The 11,205-nt window shown below is 41.5% G+C and overlaps 2 protein-coding genes across 2 annotated transcripts; both read right to left on the bottom strand.

Annotated features, from left to right (window-relative positions):
• Positions 1–287: 287 nt before the first annotated feature.
• LOC132047531 (uncharacterized) lies at positions 288–897 on the bottom strand. Its single transcript, XM_059438563.1, has 2 exons — positions 429–897; positions 288–376 (listed from the first exon to the last, which is right to left on the bottom strand). The coding sequence occupies exons 1-2, from the start codon at positions 895–897 to the stop codon at positions 288–290; spliced, it is 558 nt and encodes a 185-aa protein (XP_059294546.1).
• Positions 898–923: 26 nt separating this feature from the next.
• LOC132047530 (eukaryotic peptide chain release factor GTP-binding subunit-like) lies at positions 924–1,928 on the bottom strand. Its single transcript, XM_059438562.1, has one exon. It carries the CDS (start codon positions 1,926–1,928, stop codon positions 924–926), a length of 1,005 nt encoding a protein of 334 aa, XP_059294545.1.
• Positions 1,929–11,205: the final 9,277 nt, after the last annotated feature.

The following is an 11,205-nucleotide window of genomic DNA, read 5'->3' as shown; positions in this document are numbered from 1 at the left end:
CTTAGCTGGTGGAGTAGTTCTATTTGCAAGGTCAAGATCAAGCTTTCTTGGGTGGTAAGTGTAAGAACCCAGACCCTCAAGCGCATTTATAGTTTCCACGTAGCCCTCCATATCATAAGCATCAAAGTTCATCAGAACCGCAGCAAGAGCTTCTCCCAGACTTTCTTCTTCCATTTTATGTTCGACAGCATCATCAATCCCATCAAACGAATCAATAACCGAGATACTCTCATAAGCACTTGGCAACTTCATCCCCTTGCTTGCTTGGAAAGTCACTTCTTCATCATTCACTCGGAACTTAATTTCATTCTTTTCAGAGTCCATAAGCGCTCTGCCCGTAGCAAGGAAGGGTCTTCCCAAGATGATGGGAATATCTCTATCCACCGCACAATCCAGAATAACGAAATCAGCAGGCAACATGAACTTACCCACTTGCACCAACACATCATCTATAACCCCAACTGGCTTCTTGATAGATCTGTCCGCCATTTGTAATCGCATAGAAGTCGGTCTAGGCATTCCCAATCCGGATTGTTTGAAAATAGCAAGGGGCATCAAGTTGATACTTGCCCCATTATCACACAGAGCACGGGCGAATGCATGAAGCCCAATATTGCACGGAATGGTAAACGCCCCTGGATCTCCCTTCTTCTGAACTGTGGTGGAAGCAATAATCGAACTCACACGATGAGTTAAATTCACTGTCTCATGTTGAACAAACCTTTTCTTCGTAAGCAGGTCTTTCACAAACTTAGCAAATCCGGGCATCTCTTTGACAGCATCTAAGAATGGAAAATTCACTGTTAACTGCTTCAACTGATCATAGAACTTCTGACACTTAGCATCATCATTCTTCTTTGCCAACCTCTGAGGAAAGGGAGGCTTTGCTTTGTACATCTGAGTCAAAGGGCGAAGAGCCCCTTTTATCGTGTGTGTTTCCTTGTATCAGCAGCAACTTCTGGAATATCAACAACTTTTTCTTCACCATGGACCTCATCATCAATAATAGGCACATCAGAATGCACCTCTTCTTCCTCAATAATTGGATCTAGATCAACCACCTTCTTGTCAGCACCTTGAAGTATTTTACCACTCCTCGTGCTAATAGCAAAAGTACGTTCCACGCCCCCACCATTCTTCGGGTTTGGAATAGTATCACTAGGAAGCCCACCTTTTCTAGCAGGATGTTGTTCTCTAGAAAGATCACGCATCTGCTGTTCAAGGTTTTGAATAGCTGCTGAATGAGAAACCACTGTCTCTGATAGCCCAGATAATGTCTTTTCAGTGTTTGTCTGACTTGCCAACACTTTTTCAAGCATTGACTCCAACCTCGAACTACCTTGATCATTAGACTGCCCTTTTGGTGGAATGTAAGGGTTGGAACTTCTGTTCCCGAAGTTACCATTGTTGTTGTTGTATCTACCTTGGTTCGGTCCACCATAGTTGTTATTGTAGTTCCCTTGGTTGTTGTTGTAGTTCCCTTGGTTGTATGCACCCTGCCCTTGTTGAGGTCTCCAATATCTCTGATTTGGCCCAGAAACATCCCCTTTCGCTACATAATCTGCATATTGAACATTCTCAACTGGCTGAGGGGGACCCTCTTGATATGGACCTTCTTGGCATTGGTACATTCCAGGCGGCATGCCTGAGATATCTTCACACACGTTCACCTTCTTCGATTCCCTCTCATCAAGCCTCTTTGTCAGTAAAGAGAGACTAGTGGCCAATTGTGCCAACGTCTGCTGCGTTTCCTGGCTATCTTTCACAATATTTTGAATCAATGGTGTTCCAAGTGATAGCCCATCAGAATTACTTGAATGCCATGCTTGACTGTGTGTAGTCAATCGATCAAGTATATCAGTAATATTAGCATAGGACTTATTCATGAAACACCCGCTAGCAGCATTATTGGCTATCGCTTGGGTCATAGGATCCAACCCTCTATAGAACTTCTCCTTCAAAATCTGATCTGAAAACCATGGTTTGGACTCCTATCCAAATATTCTTTGTACCTCTCCCAAGCTTCAAAAAGTTGTTCCCCATTACGTTGTTTGAACTCGTAAATCTGATCACGAATTTCAGCTCTTTTACTCGGGGGATACCACTTCCTGAGAAACACTTTGACCATCTCTTCCCATGTAGCAATAGAGTTTCGGGGCAGCTTTGTGAACCATTTTCTCGCTTCTCCGGCTAACGAATATTTGAAGAGTTTCAGCCGAACCGCTTCTTGAGTCACACCCCGCTGGATATGCTGAGAGCACACATCCAGAAAGTTTGTTATATGTTGGTGAGGGTCATCATCGACTGCATTCCGAAAGTATCCCTCTTGTTTGAGCATATGATAGAGGGAATTATCAAACTTGATAGTAGTAGCAATCACCCTCGGATGAATGATTGCAGATGCAAAGTCTTCATCTGCTTCTGATTCATCAGCAAAAACATTCTCGACTGGAAGTTCGTTGTTGGCCATGATCACCTGGTTTACAAGGTAGCAAACAAGGTGTGTTGGAATATGACAAAGACTTTAAGAAGAGTAAACACTATTTAGTAATTTCAAAACCGTATTCCCCGGCAACGGCGCCAAAATTTGATACGCTCAAATTTACACTTTTAATAGCGTAAAGCGGACGATGTCAAATATAGTAACCCAACGAGGTTGGGGTCGAATCCCACAGAGAATATGGTGTGAAAAGTTTACTAAACAAGTATTATACTAATCTTGCGGTCCTGGTGTATTCCAGAAAAAGGGTTTTATAGTTGTTTTGGTTTGTGGACTAATTTAAAGTGACTAGAAATTTAAAGTTGTAAATATATGGGTAAAAAGAACCAAGGTTGTGTCCCCGTCAGATAAAGTGTATGATCATGGGTATCGATCTTGATATACTTCTAATGGATCGTTTGTATGGATGCACTTAACCTCTATGTGAATCTAAACTATTTCCCAATAAGAAAAGATTATTTCTTTCTATGCTTTTTCCAAAGATAAGAAAGTATGCATGAAGAACGGTTAATTATGCCAAGTAAATTCCTCTTATTCCTAAGTGAATTTATTAAACAAGGTTTAAAGCCTTGAGTTCTTGTTATTTGTTCTTACCTAACCCTAGCTATTTTCCCAAATAAACTAAAGTTTATGGCGTTAGCTAATGTTTGCAACCACTAACTATATGATGAAAACGAAGAACAAATAAACCCTAACAATCCATTATGCGTATATCTTTCACGATCCCCAATCACAACACACCCATCCTTGGGTTCACAACCTTAGTAAAGGTGTTTAGCTACTCATGGCAACAAGAAAACAATAAAAGATTGAAGATTGCATAATTGAATTTTGTATTGAACTTACGAATAAAACTTGAAAGTAATGAATGTAATTTGTCTGGAAAATCTTCAAAAGCAATAACAACTCAAAAGTAATTACTACAAGTCTAAAACTCCAGATGTCCGAAAAATAAAACCTAAACAGGTATTTATACAAGTTAAACTCGGAATAATCAATCCAGTCCTGTTCCAGCTCGGCTTGCACTTTGACGGGTCGTCGTTGCACTTCGACGGTCGTCGACATGTTCGACGACCATAATGACGATCTGATGACATATTTTTACTCTGCAGGAATTCCATCGTCGAAGCACTTCGACGGACCGTCGATCATGTCGACGGTGCAAGTCGATGATCTGATGACTTTGTCACTTTGCAGGAACTTGAACGACGAGGCAACTCGACGGACCGTCGAGCATGTTGACGGTCCGTCCTTGATGCTTATCAAAATAGATCACTTATTTTCCTCATTTTTTGTTTTTCGAGCATTCTAAATTTGAAATACCTGCACAACACATAAAACACATCAAACTAACACAAACTTGTTCGAAAAATCATGTAGCGGAATAGTGAAAGGATGACTCGGATCCAGGGTGCACGGGTGGCCAACATCTAGTACAAAAGAAAACTTTCCTCTCCCAAATATCCACATTCTAATAGACAAAACGCGCCAAACACGAGCTGTAGTCATTCATGGATTGTTTCGTCGGGTACCATCAAATACTCATGAGCGAAGAAGACGCTGAGAAGATAGCCTTTATAACCCCTTGGGGAGTCTACCATTATAGGATAATGTCGTTCGGCCTCAAAAATGCTGGTGCTACATACATGAGAGTATGACTACCCTGTTCCACGATATGATGCATCGAGAGATTGGAATCTATATGGATGATGTAATCATAAAATCAAGGGAAAGCTCAGAACATATCATGCATTTGCGCAAGTTCTTTGACAGATTTCGCAAGTTCAATCTGAGGTTGAACCCTGCAAAGTGCGCATTTGGAGTTCCTGCAGGTAAGTTGCTAGGATTCATAGTCAGCCGCAGGGGTATCGAACTGGATCCTACAAAAATCAAAGCGATTCGGGAGTTGCCGCCTCCCAAGACTAAGAAAGAAGTCATGAGCTTCTTAAGAAGGTTAAACTACATTGGGAGGTTCATAGCCCAGTCAACTGTGATTATAAAGTCAATCCTTAAATTGCTTAAGAAAGACGCTCCCACGAATTGGACAGAAGAATGCCAAGAAGCATTTGACAAAATCAAGAGATACCTTTCCAATCCTTCTATCTTAGTACCACTTGGGCCTGGGAGCCTTCTGTTACTATACTTATTAGTAACAGAAAACGCTTTTGGGTGCATGCTCGCCCAGCATGATGAGGAAGGTAAAAAGGAACATGCCATCTACTATCTTAGTAAAAACTTCACATCTTGCGAGGCACGGTATACGCTCGTAGAAAAAAATTGTTGTGCCCTAACCTGGATCACTCAAAAGCTGAGGCACTACCTGTCAGTGTTCACCTCGCACCTCATAGCCAGGATGGATCCATTGGGATACATTTTTCGGCAACCAATGCCCGTGGGGAAGTTGCCTAAATGGAAGATGCTACTAAGAGAATTTGACATCGTAAACGTAGCACAAAAGGCAATCAAAGGACAAGCCCTAGCTGACTTGCTGGCAGAAAGTCCCGTCGATGACAAACTTGAACCATTACAGACTTTTTCCCAGAGGAAGAAGTAATGGCTATGGAGGAAGAGGTGACAGAACCATACTCAGGTTAGAGACTATTCTTTGATGGTGGAGTCAATTACAAAGGATCAGGCGTTGGGGCAGTGTTAATATCAGAAACAGGACAACAGTATTCGATGGCTGCAAAGATCAACTTCAGATGTACTAACAGCATGGCGGACTATGAAGCATGTATCCTCAGCCTCAGGATGGCGTTGGACATGAACATACAAGAGTTGTTGGTATTCAGGGACTCCGATTTGCTCATAAATCAAGTGAAAGGGAATTGGGCGGCCAAAAATGATAAGATACTCCCATATGTAAATCTAGTGCAAAGATTGTGCGGGAGATTCAAGTGTATTGATTTCAGGCATACTCCGAGGCCTCAAAATGAGTTTCCAGACGCATTGGCTACGATAGCCTCCATGATCCAAAGATCCCGAGAGTGCTCACATTGGTCCACTAGAGATTACACTGAGAGAAGAACAGGCTCACTACGCCCACGTCGAGGCCGGATGACCAACCATGGTGTGCCGACATAAAGACATACCTAAAGAAAGGAGAGTACCCCTCAGAGAGTTCAGAAAATCAGAAGAAGACCATTTGGAGGTTGGCTAATAGATTCTTCTTAAACAAAGAAGTTTTGTACAAAAGGACACCTGACTTGGGTTGCTCAGGTGCGTGGACGCTGAAGAGGCTACAAAATTACTAAAAGAGGTGCACGCAGGGGCATGCGGGTCCCACATGAATGGATTCATCCTTGCTAAGAAATTCCTGAGGACAGGATATTAGTGGATGACCATGGAGCATGATTTGTGAAAATTCGTACAAAAGTACCATCAGTGCCAGATACACGGAGATCTGATTAAGGTTCCCCCCGCGAATTACATGCAATGAGCTCTCGCCTTAGCCATTCGTGGCATGGGGAATGGATGGTATAGGACCCATCGAGCCTCTGACCTCCATTGGATATCATTTCATTTTAGATGCCATCGACTACTTTACCAAATGGGTAGAAGCAACTTCACACAAATTAGTAACCAAGAAAGTCATGGCTGACTTCGTCAAAAACAATCTGATATGTCATTTCGGTGTACCGGAATCCATTATCACAAACATGGTGCCAATCTGAACAACCATTTGATGAAAGACATATGTGAACAATTCAAGATCACCCACAGAAACTCTACCGCCTACCGACTATAGATGAATGGGGCCGTAGAGGCTGCCAACAAGAACATCAAGAGGATCCTGAAAAGAATGATCGATAACTACAAGAATTGGAACGAGCAGTTGCCTTATGCTTTGTTAGGGTATAGAACGACAACCTGAACTTCAATCGGGGAAACCTCATACCTCCTTGTCTACGGTACAGAAGTAGTCATACCCGTAGAAGTGGAGATCCCTTCACTCAGAATCATCCAAAAGGCAGAGCTAAACGATGCAGAATGGGTCAGAAATTGCTACGAGAAGCTAACCACGATAGATGAAAAGAGAATGGTAGAGGTATGCAAAAGACAGCTGTACAGACAAAGAATGTCTCGAGCCTTCAACAAGCGGGTCAGAACCCGACTCTTTCAAATCGGTCAACTCGTACTTAAGAGAGTCTTCTCTCATCAAGAAGAATACAAAGGAAAGTTTACGCCGAACTAGAAAGGACTGTACATGGTTAGGAAAGTACTTTCAGGAGGAGTCGTAGTCCTAGTCGAGATGGACGGACAAGAGTGTCCCAAAGCTATCAATGCAGACGCACTTAAGAGATACTATGTTTAGGATTCTATTTGCTTGTAAAATCGCATTATCATTTTCTTGAAATCGCACTTCTCTTATAGAATAGGAAAAAATAAATTGTCTATGTAATGAACTACGCATTTACCTGACTTTCCCGTGGTGGGATACATAGGCAGTCCATATCGGACCCGGTCACATTATTAGTAAAACCAATGCTCAGTTACTTTGTTCCTAACTACGTTCGACCTGAATTCCTACTGCGACAGGATACGTAGGTGCTTTCGAGCTCGGTCGTCATAAAAGAAAAACCCAAGAAACCCTTATGAAACCTCAGAGGCAATAGAGCAGGAGAAATCAATGTGGTCTAGCTATAAGGACTGACGCAAGAATTAGCCTGCGTCAACTCTACACTGGGGCAGAATTTTTGAGAGGGTGTCAAAAATTCCTACCACAAACAATTAATAAAGAAAATGGAAAAAAAAGCCATACACTAGGGCAGAATTTTTTAGAGAACCTCAAAATTTCCTGCATAACAAAACAAAGCAAGGGCTTCTCAAAGCAGATCAGAAAATTTGGGCAGAATTTTCGAGAAAATTCTACCAGTTCAGAAGTCAGCAATCATACTGTTACACCTCCCATGTTATTTTAAGTAGATTTTGACTTATTGGCGGTGTATACCCTCGGTTCGGTAGTCCGCACCAGAGCTTTACTCTCGAGATACTTTACGTTGTATGTGTACAGGAATATAAGTAGGCATCCTTGACATTACAGGGGAGTTGGATGTGAAACGAATCGAATCGTAGTAAGGCGAAGCAGTTCTGGCAACTGCTGAAACCAGTCAGCATCAACGGCCACGACGACGAGTCGTCGACACATCGACGAACAATCGACACATCGACGAACCTTCGACTGGTGCCGTCGACAGGGTTCAGAACTCAGACATTTCAGGTGGCGGTTCGACGGCGTAAGTCGACGAGCCGTCGACCCTGCTCGTCGACTCGCCGATCTGGAAGTTTCCAGCCCTGTTTATAAATATAAGAACCCATGTTTTATTTCATTATTTTCCACAAATATCAGACTCTATATCTCTCTAGAACCCTCCAAAGACCCTCCCTCCATTTTCATAACAATCTATACCAAAAAGCCAAGATCAAAGCCAAGGATTAAGAGATTCAAATACTAGGAAGCCTATTAGGGTTTGTGAAGGGTAAGAATTTCTTTGGCATGCAAGTGGAGGATTTCATTCTAATGGAGTGGAGTAACTCAAGGCTTATTTCCAAGTGATTAAGGTAAGTTTTATGATTCTTCCATGTTATTTAAACTATTGAAGGGTTAAAAGACTTGAATTATGGAGAAAAAGGGAACATGAGGTGCAAGTATGAAAATAAAGATATTTTTAAATCATGACTTGACTTGAATCATAGTTCTTGATATGTAATGAGTGCAATCTTTCTATGAATGGTGGTAAAGATATTGTAGAGGCATTGTATGAGGATGGACACAGATGGTGCCATAGCTAGGGTTATAAAGGAGTGATAGGGAATGTCGGGATTGATAATGTCTAGCTTGACGAAATTGGGGATTAAGATATGGTGGTTGTTGTTGTGATATTGGGAATTATTATTATCATCATTATTATTATTATTATTATTATTATTATTATTATTATTATTATTATTATTATTATTATTATTATTATTATTATTATTATTATTATTATTATTATTATTATTATGTGGAGGAAGTTATCAAAATAAAGGAAGATGTTAACCGATTTTCGTTGGCTTTAGTTAAGCATAAGTATGTCTTCGATTATCTAATTTTGGTACGAATTTCCTTAAAGGTAGAAACGTGAGCATTGGAGAGAAGCAACCAAGGGATAGAGCTAACAAATCATTAAGGTATGAAAGGCTAGTCCTTTCCTTCTAAGGCATGATTCTCATGAAATGAGTTCCCTTTTTCCTTCTATGACTTTCTTACATTCCGGGAAATATGAGTCAACATCATATAGAGATTCCAAAGCCTATGATATGACATTAATTATTATTGATAGACCCACCTTATGATACTAGTTCCTTCAAGGTGAGGTACAATGATTATGATTTCCCCATAATAGAATCGGTGGTTCTCGCCCTTGCGTCACCCCGATATGGTTGTAGATTATCTTGGGACTCTAATGTATGTTTATGATGAGTTTATGTAATGTACGCGATGATACAATTCTACCGCGCCTAGATGGCTGGACATGTCACCGCTAATGCAGGCTACTTGTGATTATACCGCGCATAGATGGCCGGACATGTCACCGCTAATGCGGGTTGCTTGTAATTTTACCGTGCCTAGAGGGCCGGACATGACACCACTAGTGGGCGGCGTATGATGGTACCCAGACGCGGTAAATGAGGATTATATATGTGATAAGTTGATGTATGTGATATGTTTAAAATGCATTTACTCTTAAAGGCTAATCAGGTTATGTTTTCACCTTATGTTTCAGGATTTCTTTATTATGCTCATTTTATTTTTGCCTTACATACTCAGTACAATACTCGTACTGACGTCCCTTTCTTTGGACGTTGTGTTCATGCCGACAGGTAGACAGGGAGGTGATCTAGAGTCATAGGAGCTATCAGCAGACTTGAGAGCACTCCATTGCTCCGGAGGTGCCATTGCTTATGATTTTGTGTATATATCTATTTCGGGCACGACGGGGTCCTGTTCTATCCATGTGTCTAGTACTCTAGTAGAGGCTCATAGATACGCATGTGTGGGTAGTATGGTCTCACGATTTTTTTCCCATGTGTATATATGTATCACTATTTTGATAGCCAGAGGGCTTATGTATATATCAGTAATTATGTTTCAAATAAAAATGGTTTCCCTATGATTATGAGCAGGCTATTAACGAATGATCACGGAATAAGTATGATTACTAGTACTATGAGTGGTGCACGGTGGTTAGCCCCGGGCACTCGGTATGGCCCTTAGTTGGGTCGTGACACATACCTCCCGAGGGAGCCGGAAGACCTCGTTCAAAGATACATGTCATGACAAACAATTTTTCAAAAAAAAAAAAATACTTTCAAACAGAATGACACACACTTTTTAAATTTTTACTTTAGAGTTTCAAAATATATCCATTAGTATAAGTACGCTCTAAAACTATCTTTCGAAATACCGAACCCAAAAGGGATCAAAGGAGCATCAAGAGAAGACGCCAGACGGGAGGACGGCAACGCTAACCGGCCTTTTAGAAAATTCATGATTTTTCTGTGGATGCAGGTTTTAAATAGGACAGCAGAGAGGTCATCAATCAAAGACAAGAAGCAAACTCAACCTAACGTCAGATAACCACGAGGGTCACGAAAGGAATTGACGACGAAGACAAATCTGACCAAAAGGGTCAACAAAATAAATGAATGGCAAAGAGGTATTCGACCAAAAGGGTCATACGACAGATGAACGAGAAAAGACATATCTAGCCACAAGGGTCATACAAAGAATAAGCAACCAAGACATATCAGGCCAAAAGGGTCATACGACAGATGAACGAGAAAAGACATATCTAGCCACAAGGGTCATACAAAGAATAAGCAACCAAGACATATCAGGCCAAAAGGGTCATAATAAATAAGCACAAAGATACATCTGACAAAAAGGGTCATGACAAAGACGAAAAGGCATATCCGACTATAAGGATCAACAGCCAATACAATGGATGAAAGAAAGATCATTCAGCCACAAGGGCCCTATCTATTATCTCCATCATATTTCCTACTGCTGAGAGGGCCATTGCATGTTTACTTTCCTGCTGCCGAGGGGGCCATTCATACAAACTGCCGAGAGGGCCTCGCACGTTTACTTTCCTGCTGCTGAGAGGGCCATTCATACAAACTTCCGAGGGGGCCATTGCATGTTTACTTTCCTGCTGCCGGAAGGGCCATTCATACAAACTGCCGAGAGGGCCATTCATAAAAACTGCCGCGAGGGCCATTCATACAAACTGCCGAGAGGGCCATTCATACAAACTGCCGAGAGGGCCATTCATATAAATATCATGAAAATACTTACAATATTGTTGAATTTCGGAAGCAGAGGGCCATTCATATAAATATCATGAAAATACTTACAATATTGTTGAATTTCGGAAGCAGGTGCACAGCCTGTCAAGATAGGGTTGAACTTTTCTTACGCATCCTGTCAAGATAGGGTGCCCATGAGAGTCAAGCTCTTTGGCCAGGACTTGGAAGCCATCCAATCTCAGACTTAGCTACAATCTGTCTATTTTATTATCTTTATTATAAACCGCGACCGGTCGGATAAACACCGGGGAAATCTGAAAGTATTCCCGCAAAAGGGACATACTCTTCTCCAGCGAGTCGAACTACATGTTGCCTGATTCCCAGAGACCAGGGATATGTAGGCGGGCTCA

The sequence above is a fragment of the Lycium ferocissimum genome, chromosome 2, assembly GCF_029784015.1.
Source record: "Lycium ferocissimum isolate CSIRO_LF1 chromosome 2, AGI_CSIRO_Lferr_CH_V1, whole genome shotgun sequence".
NCBI lineage: Eukaryota > Viridiplantae > Streptophyta > Magnoliopsida > Solanales > Solanaceae > Lycium > Lycium ferocissimum.
This window is presented reverse-complemented; position numbering and strand designations above follow the sequence as displayed.

Bases quoted from the DNA above. Each gene is read 5' to 3' on its own strand.
- LOC132047531 (XM_059438563.1), bottom strand. From the start codon at position 897: ATGTACAAAGCAAAGCCTCCCTTTCCTCAGAGGTTGGCAAAGAAGAAT. The intron at 377-428 runs GTAAGTTCATGT...TGCGGTGGATAG, and splicing joins TGATGTGTTGGTGCAAGTGG to AGATATTCCCATCATCTTGG.
- LOC132047530 (XM_059438562.1), bottom strand. From the start codon at position 1,928: ATGACCCAAGCGATAGCCAATAATGCTGCTAGCGGGTGTTTCATGAAT.